The sequence below is a fragment of the Abramis brama genome (genome assembly GCF_963993115.1).
Source record: "Abramis brama genome assembly, chromosome: 19".
NCBI lineage: Eukaryota > Metazoa > Chordata > Actinopteri > Cypriniformes > Leuciscidae > Abramis > Abramis brama.
In genome coordinates this window covers 20,977,938-20,997,234 of record NC_139981.1, presented here as the reverse complement: position 1 = coordinate 20,997,234, position 19,297 = coordinate 20,977,938, and the positions used below count along the sequence as shown (strand labels likewise).

Sequence of the window (19,297 nt, the reverse complement as noted above, 5' to 3'; positions counted from 1 at the left end):
TAGACTTTTGTTGTATCAAGCCACACTAACAGACTATGTGCAGCAATAATGTATGATAAATACCATTTATAGGTTTCTCCTGTGACACCATCGACCAAGGAGTCTGAACAGTTGGAATTTCTTTCTACCTCATCCTTTATCACTGAGAGCTGCGAAATGATGGATAAACGTGAGGTACAGCCATCTAAAAACCCTGAAAGCAAGATTCCTATATGTGTAATCACAGAAACTGCAACAGAAACAGAAGTTCATGCTGCAAGAAAATCACCACCAATATTAGAAACTGACACTGAACAGGCTGATGTCAAAACAACTGTACCGTTAACCATGGAGATTCTACCTGAACCAGACATAAGAGTATATGATTCTGCTGTTCCAACAAGCAGCCATGGAGCAAATGAAGCTGAAAATGAGAATTTAATTTCTGTTGCTTTGGAAACAAAGGCTGATAATGATGAGGTTGCAGATGAAAAGAAGTCCACTTCCTCGTCTGCAGCTCTCCAAAGGTTGGAAACCACAGTGCAAGACACAGACTCTCAGTGCTGTCGAATTCCAAGTCTGAGCTCAAAAGGACAAGAAAGCCAGTTGTCTGTTGAGGTTGTGTGCTTAGACTCTTTTGCTGAAAGAGTGAAGAGTGTGAACATTGAAGCAGTGACTGTAGAATCAGATAAAGAAGAAGAGGGCTCATATATTCAAAATTTTCAAGAGGAACCTGGTGAAAAAGGTGAAGCACAAACAAAAATAGTTGCTGAGCTCATTTTAGATGTGGATACTGTACACATACAGAGTGTAGACACACCCACAGACAGTTCAGTGAGGACAGCCTCTCCTAGTGCTATTGTAAATGAGAAGACATTGTGTCCAACAATGGGAAAACAAGATGATGGAACTTTGGCTTCTCCAGAAGCTGAAATGTCTGACATAACAAAAGAAGCAATCAGCATTCAGTCTTTTCTTAATGAGGCAGGTATGGTGAGTGTATCACATATTAGTTCAGCAATTGAACCAGAACAGTCACAGCTCACTGAAATAGACACCAACAGACAAGTGCAAACAACCACAGCCCCACTTGCTGAAACGCAAGGTAGTGGAGATGCTGCTTCAAGAAGTATTGGAACATTTTCTTGGAACAATGGACCAAATGCTACAATTGCTGACAGAGAGGGCAACTGGACTACAAATAATGGCCCGCGTGAAATCCAACAGCGATATATTATTCTAGACCTCCCTGAGGGGGCGGAGATGCAGAGACGTCATGCTCATGAAGCTACTCCATTAAGAGAACCTACTGAGATTCAGATTCAGGGATCAGAATGTTCAGCATCAGAAATAATGGAGACAGAAGGTGAGGCAAAATCTGCTGAAACAGAAACAGGGGTTCTAGCCAACACAAACAGACCATTAGAAGCATCAGAACAATCTGAACCGGTTGAAGCAAACCAAAACCTACCAACAAGGCAGGTTGGAGAAGTCATGCATGTCATTGTAGAAGAAGAGACAAAAAAGACCCTATCAGGTGGTGATCCTAAACCTCCAATCAAGCAACAAAATGAGGGAGAAACTGAGATCCAAACAAACCAGATGAATGTCTCAACACTAGAGGAGAAACCTGAGGGGGAAGAGGCCATGGTTGTCATTTTGAGAGAAGAGACAAAGACCCCATCAGGTGATGAAGCACAATCTACAGAAATTGAACCTAATCTGACACCTCCAATCAAGCAACGGAATGATTGGGGCACTGAGATACAATCCAAAAGAATGAATGTCTCACTGACACCAGAGGAGAAACCTGAAGTTGAAGAGGCCGCAGATGCCATTGTAGAAGAAGAGACAAACAAGACCCTATCAGGTGATAAAGCACAATCCATAGAAGCTGAACCTAAACTGACACCCTCAATTAAGCAGCAGAATGACCGGGAAACTGAGGTCCAGTCAAAAAAGGTGGATTTCTCACCAGAAGAGAAAACTGAAGGTGGAGCTGTCATGCATATCATTAAAAAAGAAGAGACAATTGAGACAAGTGAAAAAGCACATTCCATAGAAGCCGAATCTAAACCAATGCCTCCAGTCAGGCGAAGAAACGATAAAAAGATTGATATCCAATCAAACAAGGTGAATACCTTAACAACATCAGAGGAGAAACATGAAGGTTTAGAGGCCATTGATATCATTGTGGAAGAAGAGGTAAAGATGGCTCCATCAGATGATAAAGTACAATCCCTAGAAGCTGAACCTAAATCTACGCCACCAGTCAGGCGTCAAAATGAGGGTGAAACTGATATCCAATCGAACATGGAAAAAGTCTCAACAACACCAAAGAAACCTGATGGTGGGGACACCATGCATATCACTGAGGAGGAAGTGACAAAAAAGGTCACATCTGTTGATGAAGCACAATCCATAGAAGTTGAGCCTCAACCAACGCCACCAGTCAGAAGACAGAATGAGAGTGAAACTGAGGTCCAATTTGACAAGGTGGATGTCACACCAACACCTCCCACCAGACGACATAAAGGTGATAGGTTATCTTTAAACATTGAATCACAGATAGAGGGAGAAATATTTCCCACCCCACCAAGCAGAAGACGTAAAGAGAAAATGGGAAGTGAGAGTTTTTCTCTTGATTTAGAGTCCCAACCCACACCACCAGCAAGACGACGTAAAGAGAAAGAAGGTAGTAGATTATCGCTCAATCTGGAGACCCAACCCACACCACCAGCAAGACGACGTAAAGAGAAAGAAGGTAGTAGATCATCGCTCAATCTGGAGACCCAACCCACACCACCAGCAAGACGACGTAAAGAGAAAGAAGATAGAAGATTATCGCTCGGTCTGGAGGCCCAACCCACACCACCAGCAAGACGACGCAAAGAGAAAGAAGATCAAAGACCTTCCCTTCATTTGGAGACTCAACCAACACCACCAGCAAGACGACGTAAAGAGAAAGGAGAAGATCAAAGATTATCAATGGATCTGGACACTCAACCCACTCCACCATCAAGACATAAGGATAAGCCAGAGAGTGACACATTATTTTACAGTGCTGAATTAGGAAAAGGTGATGATGGACAAACTGGTGAACATATAGACAGTGAAGAGCCCATTGTTAAACCAACTCCACCTGTCAGACGCAAAATTAGTAAAATAGAAAGTGATGTGACATTAGCAATTTGCAAAAACCAAGAAGAGAAAGAGACCTTTGTGAAACCTACACCACCAATAAGAAGGAAAGATAGCAAAGTTGAAAAAGAGATAGTCGCAGGTGCTTTTGTATTGAAAGAAGAGATAAGCATAATTAAACCAACTCCACCTCTGAGACGAAAAGACAGCCAAGCAGAGACTGAGATAGTTTCCACCACTTCTAAAAGTCAACTTGAAGAATTCCAGCCAACTCCTCCAACCAAGCGAAAAAAAGATCAAATAGAAGCTGACAGCATTCAATTAATGCCAGAAGAGCCACAGGTGATACCAACTCCAACAACCAGCCAAAAAGAAAGTTCAGGGAATGAAATGGTTTGTGCAAAACTGGAAGTGGAAACTTATGTTGAACCAATAACTAAACAGGAGGATAAAGAGGAGTGTGACACCAAGCTATTGATTGGTCATGAGCATCAAGAGGAGGGACAGGACTCTGATACCTTGGTCCCAGAAACTATAAGTGTAGTCAGCCAAACAGAGAGCATCAGTGAGATGCAGGTAACTTTAATATGCATGATTTTACCAAAGGAACAAACCTGCATGATGGTGTGGAATCTGCATGTTGGACTCTGATGGAGATCTTCAACTGAGAACGTGTGCTTCTAGGGCCAAAATGAAGTGTCCATTTTTGCAGTAATCCAATTGTCTCCATTACCAAGCACAGCTAACACATTTGGTTTTAACTCTGATGGAAAAAACAATCTTCTAACAAAGTTACCATTAACACCTGTGGCTCCTGAATTAGATCCTTTTTATGTCTTTATATGTTGGTCTGGCTTTGGCTGCCTTACCACAGAGACAATCCCATCACATTTTACACCATGCACTGCCTTTTATCAGTGAATAAAGATTTTGTTATTTTAATATTGTCATGCTCATAGAGAAGGCATAGATATTTGTTCTGTTCCCTCTTCTCTTTCGTATGGTACTTTGTATGTTTGGAATGGCTTTTTGAGTTTGATTTTGTGTGGGGGTTTTTAAACATAGTTGATTTTGATTGCTTGAATTTACTTAATTTACTGCTCTAATTGCTCAGTTGTCTACAGTCTTTTATTCTGTGCAAGTAATATTGTATTTGCTAGTCTTCAGTTCAACAATTAGTTTACTCTGTTATATTCTTTTATGTGTTGCAGCCACAGGATCAAGATGTGGATTTTTCTCTGCAAGTTGGTCTAACCACTGAAATCTCTGAGAGTCCACCAGAGGAAGAGCCAAAGGGACCCACAATGAAGGATATCTTTGTGGAGATCAAAAACATGACTGAAAAAGGAATAAAAAGTGTACTCATGGAGGTAATATTTCAAAATTTACCACTATATCATCAAATTCAAAATACTTTCAATCAATTTTTAGAATAAACAGACAGAAATAAATGTGCATTGTGTCAGCTGTCCTTTCAGAAAGCTTTTATTCTTTAGGGTATACCACTTGAAAGTACAGAGAAACTTCTTGACACGTCCAGCGCTGATCTTGAAGCTCAGTTAAAAAGACTAGTGTTCCAGTTACTGGACCTTCGAATTTGCCCAGCTGCTCTGAACTCTGCAGACATGGCTAAACAACTAGAGGAGGCTGAGGTGGGTCTAAGTCTTTTCCTTAGGCTATATCCTATTTAATATGTGAATGCAGTGTTACTGTTTCTTTTTCAAGTAATCATTTTTATAAAAGAATTCTAAGTTATGGCTGAAGGTGAGCTCATTCAATATTTTCTACTGTATTGTTATACTATTTTAGGAATGTAGAAGGTGTGCCCAGAGACAGGTATCTATGCTGTCTAGGCAAGACCAGGCTAATGGAGACATTGGCACTGGCACTAATGGCACAGTTCATGACCCTGAGGGCATGCAACAGCTAAGCGCTCAATGGAGTGCAGTTTTGTGGGATGCAGCAAGCTCTGTTCATTCCAAGGAAGTACAACTACAGATGGTTACAGATTTTGACAGACAGACCAAGAAAGTCAAAACTACTCTGGAGAGACTCAAAACTGAGCGTGAGGCACTAAGAACGTGAGTATTTACTATTAAGCAAATAGATTTTTGTACTTATCACTCTGAAAACGGAGCAAGTTTATTGCTGAATTAAACCTCTGTTTATCAGAATGGAAAACAAAAATGTGTCTTATATATCTCTAGATCTCCAGCCATGAGCAGTTTTGCTGAGGAGGAGAGGCTGCGCTCTTTCTTGAGAAACATGGAACAGGAAAGGACAGCTCTCGGTGAGCTAATTCAAACTCGTGCAAAACTCTCCCCCCACCTCAGTCTGCCTGAGAGACAAGCAGTGGAAATACAGCAAAACAACTTGCAACACCAGTGGAGGGCCCTGGAGAAGGATGCAGAGATTGCTCTTTACATGGTTAATGCTTATGCTAAAGAAAGTGGCAGCCTTCTTCAAAATGTCGGTGCCTTAAAAGACCATCTCAAGAACATTCAGAAAACCTTGGATGCATTGAAATCCTCACCAGTTTTATGGGATGGCAAGATAGCTCAAGAAATTATGAATATAAATGCTGATCTCACTTCCACCCATCAGCAGTACCTCTACCTTCAGAAGACCTCTGAGGCCCTTGCCCAGGAATTCCAATTCAAGGCAGAGACATCCAGTGTAGAGCAGGACCTTCAGCATATCAAAGATCAGCTGGATCAAATAGGTGAACAGTTAGCAGCTGCAACCCCTAGCAGCAGCAACCCAACGTTAAGTAAAATTGTAAAAGTAATGACAGATGCTCTAGCTTGGGCCAAGCAGACAGAATTTGACATCAAAGGACGCCAGAAAAAGGTGTCTCTGCTTCCAGAAGAGGTACATCGACAGATTAAAGATTTAAAGAAATTGCAGTCAGAGATGAGCTCCAAGCAAGCCCAGTTAAAGGCTTTGGTTGAGGAAGTCAGTGAGCTTATTGGTGACCAAGATGAGGATGATGTTTCAATGGTGACTTCATCCTTGAAAGCCCTAGAGGATTTGTCCAAATCAACAGCAGGAAAACTGGCCAAGGCAGTTCAGGAGGTGGAGTCAGGGCTTCAAACCCGGGAGAAGATGTCAGAGCAGATAGCAGATGTTGATTCCTGGGTGGTTGGACATCTCTGGAGGGAAGCTTTGAGGAGAGAGGATTATCAAAGTTTGAGTCCGGCAGACCTGGATCGCAGGTTTAGGCAGATCCAGGACACTCTTGGAGAGGCAGAAAAGCAGTCTGCAGTCACTGAAGCTCTTCTGATGAAAAGCAATGACATTGCATCAGAGCTACATGTCTCAGAGAGTACTCAGCTCCATGGGAAACTCACCAACCTTCAAGAAGACATCAAGGATATTGTTATCTATGAGAAAGCATGTTGCCAGAAAGTTATGGATGTCATACAAAGCCAAGAATCCTCTCAAAGGAAGGTATCATCTCTTGAGAACAGCCTGAGACAAATGTTAGTTGATTTAAAAAGACACAGGTTTCCTGTTACCAAGGATACCCTCTCTGTTATCGAACCCTTTAAACAGATGATTGTGGAGCGCAAATCTCAGGTTGAACAAGTCAGTCCCTGTGCAGAGGACAAGAGAAGAGAGCTATTATGTGTTATCACTGAACTGCACCACAAAATGATCGATTTGGATCTCAAAGCACAAGCTCATGAAAGGTACTTGAGTCTCAGTCAGTGTATTGAAGATCTAAAGAAAGAAATGGAGGCTCAGATTCCAAGGACCAAAGATGAGAGCATCAACAAAGAGGAACGCTACAGAGCCTGTCAGAACCTACTGATCCAAATCTCTTTAATAAAACTCTTGTGTGAGGAAACAAGAGTTGAACTCCAGGAAATCATAGCAGATCTTTATCCATCTCAGATCTCTGCTGAACAAACAAGACTCAAGCAAATCTTGGAAAGTCTCAAAACCTCAGAATTGACAGTGAAAAATAATCTTCAGATACTGGAATGGGATCTGCTGAAACATATTCACTACCCATCAGAAAAGAGAGTACTTCAGCAGTTCCTCAAAGACACCAATGAGGAGCTAGAAAAGCCTTGTTGTATTGAACCAAAAGGAGGAGTAATTGAAAAACAATTAAGAAAGTGCCTTGTGCTCAGAAAGACTGTAGAATCTAGAATGCACGTGCTTGAGTTTCTTGAAAAAAAGATTGGAGCTCAACCTCCACAGGACTCCAAACAGCTTACTTGCTTGAAAGATATGGTTTTGGAAAGGTGTGATCAACGAATGGTGAGTTTATGATGCGTTTCATCTTCGACTCACAATTTCATGGACCTATTTCTTTGCAATATAATTGATATAAATATAAATGTTTAGAAATATACATAGAAACTTTATTGAAAATATACATTTAAGCATATAGACTTCAAGGAATATTTTTTGCTCTCTTTCAGGTAAGTTTAACTAAAGCCAAAGAACTGTTGAGGAACTACAACAAGGCAGTGATTGATACCATTCGGTTCCTCCAAAGAGCTGCATTGGTCCTTCTTCCCTCAATCTGCTCTGCTAGAAGCTGCTCAGAAAGACTCAAAGACACTCAGCAGGCTTTATTGACCCTAGACACAGAGTTCCAGTCACATATTTCACAGCTCCAAACTCAAAATCTACAGCATCCCTGCTTCAATCCACAGCAAACTGAATTTCTACACATAGAGCTTCTAGGCGAGCTCTTGGTCAGGCTATCGACCCTCAAGGCCCAGGCCCAAATACAACTAGAATCTCTGAAGAGGTACATAGTAGGAAACCTTTTTGTATATACTTTAGTGTATAAGAACACAGAGATCAGAGTTTTTTTTACCTCACAGTAAATGACCATAACCACTAATTTGTGAGATACTTAATAAGCATTTATTTTATATACAAAATGCTCACTGTACTTATCAAATCTTATCATCACCATATATCCTGTCATCAATTTCTAAATGCCCCATGTGTAAAATTTCTTGTCCATAACAAGGTGTGTTGAGTGCCAGAAACATTCTCGTAAATGCTATGAGGAGCTTTGCCAGCAAGTGAGAGACTCAGAAACATTGCTATCACAATGTGCTTCCAAAAAAAATACTTCACACAAAGACTGCAAAGACCAGCAACTGAAACTCAAGGTAAAGGCAAATAAGACACTTTTCTGTAGAACGGCTAGCATTTGTTAGCATTAGCTCCCAATATAACCGAAAGATCTGTATCATTTATCTGTTTTGCCAACTTATGCAATGAGATACATATGGTTTGGCTGTTAGTCTAGTTTATTCAAACATATTCCTTATCTTTTTAGGCTGTTGGGGAAGAGGTTTCCATGCTTCTTGGAAAACTGGAGAATCTGAGAGAATGGTGTTCATTATATGGATGTAGAGCCAACAGGGAGGATGCAGTGAGTGCTGTCTGGGGGCAAGTGGCAAGATTGCAGCGCTGTGCCAATGATCTGCAGACACGCTCAGGACAAATGGAAGCAGAGTGGAGCTGTGTCACAAGGAGTGTAAGTGCCATGACCACAACTGATAGCGAGTATTTGACCCTCTGTACATCAACATTCATGTGAAATAACAAAAAAACTTGAAAAAAGCTTGTTTTCTTTTGCTGTCATTCTACAGGTGGAGCAGGCAGCCGGTGTGTTGGAGCAGGTGGATGCAGAACTTCCAGACAGCGGCAGAAAGAATCTGACTGGTGACGAACTGCAGGAACTGCTGCTTTTCTGTTCCCAATACCAAGACAGACTGGACTGTGAACACAGAGCTCTCTCTGCATTGGAATTAAGAGCTGCGAGGTTGCTTGGTGTTCCCCCCCACCTGGAACAGGCCCCACCCATTGAGCTGTGCCAGAAACTTCACACCCTGCAGGAGCGTTACCATAGGTCAGAAATCTACTTGGTTTTCAGTTTTCTTTGCTTTCATCATATTCTGAGATATTTTAATTATTGTTTTCTCAAAACATTAATGACTTTTGCCTAATATTTCCAATTGTGGACTCCATGTGCCAGTGATCCATGCGTTAATTCCAAATCAGTGGGCTTACAAAATAAAGTGGGTCAATGTTGGATGCCAACGTCCCGTCACAGAGAGGGCCAGCAAGCACATGCCGCCTTCAGAACATTAAACCACACAGTCTCAGCTAAATATTTATATTTAAGTTTACTTGTATGCATTTTTATATTATGCTGAACAAGAACATAACAATGTATGGATTCTGGGACATGTATCAGCATTTATAGCATCCATTTTGCAGTATGGACTTGGACTGAGAGTTTAACGTATTTTGACTTGTATGTTCTGCAGTCTGAAGGAGCGGAGCACTCAGGGTCAGAGGGCAGTAAGAACAGAGGTGGAGGAAAGGGGACGATTGCAGGAGCAGCTGGAGGGAGTCGGAGAATGGCTGGAATCTGCCACCTCTCTCCTCTCTGTTCTAGAGCACGAACCCAGCAAGAAACAGCTACAGGTTAGTCACCTGGCTTGACTTGTGCTTTGATTAACTTCATCCAGTTTCAATGTTTTTTTTGTTTTTTTTACATTGCAAAGTTATAATCCAATTCTTTAACTCATGTCCAGGATAGGTTAGTACAGTAAGAAAATCTATCGCTCCAGCCTGAGAATTACTAATGCTTATGAGAAAAAAGGAAGGGGGATTTGCCATTGACACAATGTTCCATTTGTCCCTGACTGCAACCGGCAATCTTCAATCTATCTCTGCTCTGAATAATACCTCTCACATGTGAAGTCCCTTTTGTGTTGGGAAGTAACTAGCATCAACTAACGACACTACTAGCTTGACTACGTTTTTTCAGTAGCATGACAGCTGATCTGCTTTCAAAACAGTGTTTTTTTTTTAATTGCAGTGTAGCAGCAGCAAAATGCCTCATTGGTCCCTAATGATTCCTGTTTTTTTAATTATTTTTTGTAGTGTAGATTCAGTGTTATCCCAGACTAAACAGATTTAATGACATACTGGAAAAGCAAAACAAATGCACATACAAAAGTGCAGACGCACATTTTAAACATGAATAAACCTGAATGGACACTGACAGACATGAATGCTGTTATGTGGTTTGTGTATGAGATACTGTACTACTGGCTTACAGTGTGGTTTAGTCATAGCTGTTTTTTATTGCTAATTATTGGTTGTCCCAACAAGGCTGTTTCGAGTTACAAGCAATTTGCAGAAATGGAAACCAAGAAATCGTCAAAATATTCTGTTGTTTACAGCTTAACACAACTGTTGCTGGTTAAGACAAAGCTTTGTGCTTTATCGCTTCATGTCTAGTTAGAACTCTGTGTGAAAGAGACTGTTTTTTGTGCTGAATAGGCTGTTCCATCGTTTCAATTCAAACACACACACTCTTAAAGATTCAAAGACTTTTACACAGTTATTCTCTTTCAAACACTGCTGAAGACTTTGCTGTATTTCTCTCTCATTACCACACACAGATGAGAGGGCTAGTGTGTCAGTGTTCTGGTTAAATAGCTGAGTCAAGTCAAACATTCCCACACAATCTTTCTTTTCACTGTTTCAGATACACACACTCTCCTTCTCTCTTTTTCTCAAGCACACACTTTTGATTCAGATTTTCCCACACTCACACACACCTGTAAGTGGATCCTACAGGTTTGATCTCAAAGCCAATAATGCACTCTCACTCTTACTCACACAATCCATCTTTCAGCCTTTCTTTTGCTCAAATGTGTCCCATAAGATACTGAAAGATATTGAACAGAATGTGTAGGAATGAGCATAAAACCGTGAAGAACAGAGGTCCTAATAAAACACAAACAGCCGCCAAATAGAATGATCTGAATGGATAATCTATTCCTCTCTCTCTCTCTCTCTCTCTCTCTCTCTCTCTCTCTCGCATGGTCCTTTCTGGCTCTAAATCCCTCTGGGTTTTTGGTAATTTTGGGATCTTGTTTATGCAGCTTTTCTTCCCATCTTAAATGGCTCATTATAATATAAATAGGGGTTAGAAGCTTTATCTCACTAACTGGAGCCGGAGAGGTGAATAGGGTTGAGAGAGCGAGAGAGCTTTTTGAGTGAATTGTCCTGGTTCTGTTATCTTAAAGCTTGAGGGACTAAGAGCATCATCAGTGACTGGGTCAACCAGCGAGGCTAGTGCTAAAGAGTGGTACTGGTACTGATATGCATAAACCGAATATCGCATTGTGCATCGTTTCCATGTGCTTTATGATGTTCCTATAAATTTACAGTAAGTGTTTTCTTCATTATACCGGTTTTTGTTGCTATTTCCTATCCAGTAGAATCTCAAAGTAGAAATTCTGGGCACCTTCCCACTCTTAAATGTATAACCTATTTTTATTTTATATATATATATATATATATATATATATATATATTTTTTTTTTTTTTTTTTTTTTTTTTTTTTTTTTTTTTAGTCTGCTAAATGTTTGCTAATATTTGTTACGGTTACGGTGTACAAAGAAAAATGAAAGAGCCTAAAGGGAAAAGCATAGGTATTGTTTTTATACCTCGCTGAGGATAAATTTCTTAAACAATACTGCCTATTTTTATATATATAAATATTCATAATTTCTCTTATGTTTTCAATTTCCTAATTAATAAATCATTTGATATTTTTGTTTGACAAAGTAAAACATCTAAAGGTGTACAGTAACTGTCCTGATAACATGAAATTCTCTTTTAAAAAAATCTTACAGTATGTATTATTCCTTAAAAAGAAGTTAAACAATTTTGAATGAAAATATAATCTTTTTTAAACAGTAAATTAGTCTGGTGTATAAGCATGAAGCCATTTTGTTGTCCCAAGAACAAGTAAATTAATTGTATGATATGACAAGGTTAGTTCAGGTAGTCTAAAATAACATTTCTAAGAACTTGGAAGTGACCTTTAAAACTTTTTATATCATAATGAATATAATTATATTTTCACCATAGGAACAACCTTAAGTTTCAGATGTTTTATAGTCATTTTGCAGAGTCAGTTCTGCCCTCAGTGAATGCCTGTGTTACGTGTGTCACTTTTTCCATTCTTGTTAACGATGTGCTCATTTTGGAAAAAACTCTTTTACCAAGAAGTATTTTTTAAACGAAATGGATAAAATGGAAAAAGTTATTTGTGCAGTACATATATGTACTCAATACTAATGTTACCTAATTGATGAGTAATGTCCCTTTTCGCTCAACAGGAGGTTCACTCACAGCTGTGTACCCAAAAGGCCGTTCTGCAGCGTATTTCAGATAGCTTGAAAATGATGTACTCTGACAAAAACACACCGATTCCCGAAGAGATAGAGGGACTGTTACAGGAAGTCTCACAGTCATTACAGGAAGTGGAGGAGCAGGTTTGATGCATTCTTTAAAGTGGTTCCCAACTTATGTTTCAGGACCCAGATTTTACATTAATCAAAACAGACCTGTTATTTTTTGGTTGAGAACTCTTCCTTTATACTGTATGAGAATTTTTCTTAATTTAATATCAAATGTTCTTGTTCGAAAAGTACTGAACTCATACAACTAGATGTGTTTCACACACATCCTGTAAACATCACACTTGCTGCAGTTTTATCTCATCTTTAATGAATTAAGCGAGGAGAACATCTCAGTCTATAAGAGTTAGATCCCTGCATCCGAGACACATAATCTGCACACATTCACAGGTGTAAGAGGTGTTGCATCATCCATATACACATTCAAACACACACACACAGACACACATATTCCTGTTACTAGAGTTTTGTCTCACACACTTATTGTGTCCATGTGTTTAATGATTTTTAAAAGTGAATATAGTCAATTTGTTTGTTTCAATTGACGTGTTTGTTTTTATGTCCATTTCATTGTCCATCTGTCTCGCTCACAGGTGAAGACAGCCGTGGAGAAAAGTGGCCCACTTCACAGGCTGGGTGCTAAAATCTCAGAGATTAAAGCAGGTCTGGGATCAGTTCAGAGCTGGTTAGAGCAGAAGAGCCAGAACTTCAATGAAGCTGAGAGCACACAAAAGGTCAGAAATTAGTTTAGTCTACTTAGTCTAAAACCTGTTTCACAAATTTTGTATTGTAAGCGTATATTCATATTAGAGCTTATGTGACAGATTAAAGTGTAGCAGATGTAACGCTTCATGTACGGTTTCGGTGCAGATATGGACCGGATCTGGGCCGACACTATGTTGCTGTCTGGGGTTTTTGTATTTGTGCATGCTAAGGTCATTAGCATTTATAAAGATGCACTATAAACCAATTTATGAACAATCTTTTTGCAATTTATGAAGAAATACACAGTAAAGTGTAGTACTTTACACATAGTTTAGAAAAATATATTTTTCAAAAACAGTTGATGCACGCTCCAAATAATACATTTTAAAATGTATTAAAGATTTATTAAATTGATTTAAGTTATTAAATGAAATGCACAATATAATAGCCCATAAATTACTTTAATTTTCCATACTGTACTGATACAGTATGTTACAGAAATATTGTCAGTCTGAAAGCTCAAAACGCACCTGCATTTGCTTATGGCCTACAGGTCCAAGTTCTGTGAAACAGTGTTTTAAATCTTTTAAATTATTTCTTTACCGTGAAGTCTAGAAACAGATTAAATAACCTATGGAAGATTTAATGTGTTTTTTTCTATATTGTTCCCTCACAGCGAGTCTGGGACGAGCTGGATAATTTACACACTCGTCTGGCGGCAGTGGAGGTGGAGCTACAGGACGTGAGTGAAATGCATCCGGACGAGACCCGTCTGATTCTGGACAACCTGGCCAACACTCAGCAGACCCACACGCGCCTCACCAAACAGGCTGAACAGAGAACCACCTTCCTCAGCAAGGTCACCTGAATAGACTCGCATTTAACCTAAAAATTAGCAAAGAAGTTGAACATGATAGATTGAGATGGAAGGAAAACAGAGTTTTAGTGAATAATAACTGACTTCAGTTGCATCAAGTCACCTAAAGTGTGTTATCTACACGGCCTCTGTGTAGGTCCGTGATTGGCTGCAGGAGCATGAGGAGATGGTGAAGGGGTCACAGAGCTGGATCTCAGAGGCTCAGTCCTGGCTTACGACACCCTGCACATACACCACTGCCAGATGCCTCGACAGTCATGTAAACGCACTGCAGGTATTATTCTCAGAAACATCATTATCATTTAGCTGACAGTTACTTATTACAGGAAAAGTCCTCCTAGAAGAAAACTGCATCATCCCATTGTGGGGTTTGAACCTACACATATTCGGTTATATAGTGTATTAGACTAAAGGCCCTATTGTATCATTTTCTAATAATAATGTATGTGTGTGTGTTTGTGTGTTTCAGATGGTGCTGGATGATTCCGCTCAGATGAGACGGACTCTACAGGGTTTCAGCAGTGTGCTGACAGAGATGGGAAGTGTGTTTGATGTCAGTTCATTAGAGGAGCAGCTCTCAAATGCTGATCGACGTGTGGCAGACATGCAGCACAGCCTTCTGGGACCCCTCTCTCAGCTGGAGCATGCAGCAGCAGTGAGCACACAGATTTTTAAAAAACTACATATATATATATATATATATATATATAATTGTAAATTTAATTACTTAATTTATGAATAATTTTCTAAATGAGGTTGTTAATTTGTTCCCAGAGAGGGATTTTTTTCAGATTTAACTCACTTGTGAGGATAATTTTGTCCCCAAATTATAGCTTATTGTTGAAAAAATGCACAGCTGTCTAATCTATAGAAGGTGATTTTTATGAAACATGTTTATGTGTGTGGTGTGTGTTTTTAAGGAAGTGGATGCCATTGAGACAGAGGTGAAGGTCATGGAGAAAGATGTAGCCAAAATTAAATCTACTCTGACTACCAAGGAAGACATCAGCCAAGACAATCTTAAGGTAAAATAATTGTGTACTTAAACATTTGACCAGTTGTAACCTCTAGTGTGCGTTGACACAGGACACAGGTTACTGTAACCGATTGTATTTTGTTTAAAGAAAAGCTCAAAGCAGAACAGAATGGTGCAGCATAAATTCGCCTCCGTCATTCTTCCTACATATGCAAGGCTCGGAGAAACCCCAAACATGGGTCCTAAAGTAATATACACCGAGACCATACACAGTCAATGGGGAGACGTTATGTAGTTACTGTCAAACACCTGATTCCTGTGGGTGTTTTGTGTGTATTTCCAGGCAACAGAAGACAGGATTGACCTGATGAAAAGGACAGTAGCTGAGATCCAGAACTGTAAGGATGGTCTGTGTCTTCCTGACAAAGCTGAAAACACACTCCTGGTGTTCAGAAGAGCAGAATTACTACAGAAACAGCTGCTGGAACTAGAGCAGGTAGGGCACATATACACAAACACATACACACAGGCAAACACACAGTTCACGCAGTGCTCAGTGTTGTGTTCATCTCCTCTCAGCTGGCTCTAGAATACTCAGTTGAGGTGCAGGATATTCCTGCCCCGGCCCTAAGTGTTCCGCCCACTATCACTGAGGAAGAGACACAGGTTAGACAAAATATTATGTTCAAATCTAATGCTCCAAATGCAAAGATTAAATATTAATATATATATATATGTTATGTGTGTGTGTGCAGGAGAGCGGTCAGATTCAGATTGCGCATGTTGAGGAGGATGTGTTGAGAAAATCAGGAGCAGCGCTGATGACGGTGGAGCAATCCACACCGGAGCAGAGACTCACCTGGATCTCTGAGAGGAGCAGCCACTCCCCCACAGAAACACAGGTATGAGGGAACACACTGAATGCCCCCTTTTTGAAATCGCCCTGGAAGTTGTAGGTCATCCGGGTACTTTTCACCTACTGTTTTATGAATACACTGAATTCGGACATACTACTCATTCTGTTTTTACTGTTATATAGTAGGGAAGTATGCAATTTCGAATGCAGCTATAGTCAGAAAGATATGCAGGTGTCATAATTAATCAGTAAAGTATTATTTCTAAATATAGTCATGGATAAAAGGCTTTGTTCACCAGAACATGCAGAAGTTATTATTGCTTTTATAAAACAGTTTACTAAACAAAAATATAAAGGACACAAAATCATCATCCAGAAATGGGCATATCCATTTTATATTGCTTATATTAAAGTCCCCGTGTAGTCAATAATTGTATCCCTTAAAACTCAACTTTGATCACCAAAATTACATATTTAAAAAAAAAATCCTTGAAAAAAATTTATTCATGCCTTAAAGGGGTCATCGGATGCAAAATTCACATTTATATGGTGTTTGCATATAAATGTGTCTTTGCAGTGTGTGGACACAACCACCATACAATGAAAAAAATCCATTCACTCCTTTTTTTTTAATCCTCAGAAAGTCTAAACACTCTCAATAATCAAGCCGTTTGGATTTTCTGAGCAATATGATGTCATATTGCTCATGCTCCGCCCACAACCACTGACGGACTGTCCCGTATTAGCATATTTCCGCCCTCAGCCATTGTATACTGTCCGCCAATGCAGCACTTTACGTGTCTTGTGTCTTATATTTTTTTACAGTCTATGGTCGACACACGCCCCATGGAAGAGAGGGGTGGGGTGAGCAGTTGCTCATTATCATTTAAAGAGACATGCACCAGAACAGGTCGCTGTGAACTGTTTTTGAGGAGGTTAAAAGGGTGTTGTTTTACACAACCATTGAGGAATTTTAACCAAAGTATGTTACAAACTTTACATGAAGATCCTAAAGAATCAAACCAACTTGTGGAAAAGGGGCATCCGATGACCCCTTTAAAATACCTAATTTAGTATACATGATTCTATGAATATACAAATTATCCCCGCCTTCACTCACTCACACCAGCTCAGAGATCCACTTGTTGACGTGATTGGTTACAAGGTAGTTTGTAACGTCAGAAACACCAGCGATTTCAAAACGCATTTTTGAGACTGTCTTTGGTTCACTGCAGTTTTAAGGAGAAAATACTCAGCAATGGTGTTTGTACATGGTTTCTCCTAAAGCATATCAAAAACACCACACGGACATATAGACAACATTAAAAACTTGATTTTCACCACAGGGGGACTTTAAAGTAGAAAACGTGACTTTTGTCAACAGCTTGAGGTTGTCTACACAAAGCTACCCTTGCAAATCCATTTGTTCTTCGTGTCAGAAGTAGCGCGAGCGCTTGAAGTATGTCAACTGGTGTAGACATGGTTTAACACTTATTATTTATCTCTAAATACAAATCTATAAATACAGACGTAAGCTCTCAGGTCAAAATGTACCTGGCAATATTTCAGATAAAAAGTAAAGCTCAGACCTTGTGTATGCTTTTAAAAGGACAGCGTCTGTCCATAATGCTTCATATTCTCAAACAAGTACTAAAATGCAGAGCTTTTAATGCTGTCAAATGCAAGAGCTTGAGTTCTAATGGCTTCTCGTATTTGACGTTATTAACCCAAAATTATTTTCAACCCCAAGTTAGTATACTTTCTTGGTAAGTTTTTCCATATTTCACTGTTCTACAGTACTTTGCTCTGGGTTAGCAGTTAATTAAATATTTTACAATGTGCAGCTGTAAACCCTGGGTTAAAATTCTTATTTTCATATTTGTTAGGGTTAATAACATCAAGTGCAGCACATGACCTGTTTTAATAACTGTCTGTCTATCTGCGAAATCATCTACATCACCCCAGTTAATGTGTCTTTTGTGGTTGCTTGGTTTTGTTCGTGGCTGCTGCTGTGCATGTGTGTGTGTGTGGCTGATGTGATGGGACAGCAGGAGTCTGAGGAAGAGGAGGAGGAGGAGCTCTTTGAGGATGTAGAAGAGGGGGAAGATGATGCTTCTGATGAAAACAAAGAAGAATGTGAAGTTCACATAGAAAATGAAGTTGACGAGGCAAGACGAAGGTCGCCCGCCTCTCTGAATTCTGAGGCTTACTTCTGCATGACCATGGAGGTAATGCAGAGGAATCAGAGACTTCATCCCTCGACAACTCCTAATGTTTCCTTTGCTTTCTTCTGTAATGTTTTCCCATTCCATCAAAACCCATTGACTTAACTCTGTTTCCTGGTTATTTTATCTTCTAAAAGTTCTGTTTTTGGCTACATTTATTGTCACCCTTGTCATCTTCAAGTCCTTGTTTCTTCCACTTCCAGATTCTCCTTTATCACATTTCAGTTTTGTTCTTCCTTTCAATTTAGTTTGAAGTTCAATATAAAGATTATTTTGATTTTATTCTTCTGAACAGTGCAGTTTCCGCACTACTTGATTGAATGAAGATGTGCATGTTATCCCTCGTCCTCTAGGGGGCAGTAGGAATTCATCATTCTTTCACTGAGTCTGGATTTATTCATCTTTCAGATGCTCCCTGTACTTGAGAATCACAAGTGCTGTGATCTCCGTTTGCACATGTAACACATGATGAATCATTTTGAACATTATGCAAATCTAATTTATATTTCTCTAAAAAGATGTATGCTAAAATCTGTATTAGAAAAAAGTAACAATTAATTGATCTTTGATAAACCATGAGTGGTGTATGATAGGCACAGCATATTGTGCTGCTTTACTGAACTTCATTTAGACTTAAGTCTGATTTGGGTTGCTAATTGTGTGGTTGACATTAATGAATGTGCTTTTTTTGTACAGGACTCTGTTTCTGCAGACGATGTTTCTTCTACAGAACAGATTTTGGAGCAAGCAGAAGCAACAGACTCTAAGGTAACACTAGACCCTCTCCAGTCATGACAGTCCTTAATTTGATCACATAAATGCGTGTGTGTGTGGTACATTCAGAGCAATCACCAGTAAAATCATTGTTGCTGTGCATGCGTCAAATTTTTGTTCTTTAAGAATTAAGAAAGAAAAGTGGCCACTCTCAAAAACTATTTTGTAGTCTTTTGGAAAGTTCAGACTGTGGCCAGATATAAAAATATGTAACCTCTTTTTACTTGCATTTGCAGGTAGAAGTAGCTACATCTGTGGCCTCAGGAACAGGTGTGTCAGAAGCTTTATCTGAAGCGGACGCCACAGTGGAAAGCCAGTCTCTCCCTGCGGACATGGTAACCAATACCTCCTCTGTTACAGAGATCTCCACATCCCCTTCCAGAGGCCAGCAGAGGTGTTTGGTCTCCTAGTTGTAGTTCTTTCCTTACAGAACCTCCATGTCTTAACTGCACCTCTAGAACCCCTAGATGTAGATGTTTCTAGTGCTAGAACTCTCTT

The 19,297-nt window shown here is 39.6% G+C and overlaps 1 protein-coding gene across 1 annotated transcript in view; it reads left to right on the top strand.

Moving 5' to 3' along the window:
- syne2b (spectrin repeat containing, nuclear envelope 2b) overlaps nucleotides 1–19,297 on the top strand; it is a 107,322-nt gene that overhangs the window by 31,768 nt on the left and 56,257 nt on the right. The window contains exons 56-77 of the mRNA XM_084092661.1: nucleotides 73–3,696; nucleotides 4,332–4,490; nucleotides 4,617–4,772; nucleotides 4,930–5,201; nucleotides 5,328–7,389; nucleotides 7,554–7,888; nucleotides 8,117–8,261; nucleotides 8,432–8,632; nucleotides 8,748–9,007; nucleotides 9,429–9,588; nucleotides 12,306–12,461; nucleotides 12,980–13,120; nucleotides 13,768–13,950; nucleotides 14,105–14,242; nucleotides 14,438–14,623; nucleotides 14,889–14,993; nucleotides 15,288–15,440; nucleotides 15,524–15,610; nucleotides 15,700–15,846; nucleotides 17,849–18,028; nucleotides 18,722–18,793; nucleotides 19,036–19,208. Coding sequence (XP_083948787.1) covers nucleotides 73–3,696; nucleotides 4,332–4,490; nucleotides 4,617–4,772; nucleotides 4,930–5,201; nucleotides 5,328–7,389; nucleotides 7,554–7,888; nucleotides 8,117–8,261; nucleotides 8,432–8,632; nucleotides 8,748–9,007; nucleotides 9,429–9,588; nucleotides 12,306–12,461; nucleotides 12,980–13,120; nucleotides 13,768–13,950; nucleotides 14,105–14,242; nucleotides 14,438–14,623; nucleotides 14,889–14,993; nucleotides 15,288–15,440; nucleotides 15,524–15,610; nucleotides 15,700–15,846; nucleotides 17,849–18,028; nucleotides 18,722–18,793; nucleotides 19,036–19,208 — 9,095 coding nt within the window. The remainder of the gene's footprint in view (nucleotides 1–72; nucleotides 3,697–4,331; nucleotides 4,491–4,616; nucleotides 4,773–4,929; nucleotides 5,202–5,327; nucleotides 7,390–7,553; nucleotides 7,889–8,116; nucleotides 8,262–8,431; nucleotides 8,633–8,747; nucleotides 9,008–9,428; nucleotides 9,589–12,305; nucleotides 12,462–12,979; nucleotides 13,121–13,767; nucleotides 13,951–14,104; nucleotides 14,243–14,437; nucleotides 14,624–14,888; nucleotides 14,994–15,287; nucleotides 15,441–15,523; nucleotides 15,611–15,699; nucleotides 15,847–17,848; nucleotides 18,029–18,721; nucleotides 18,794–19,035; nucleotides 19,209–19,297) is intronic.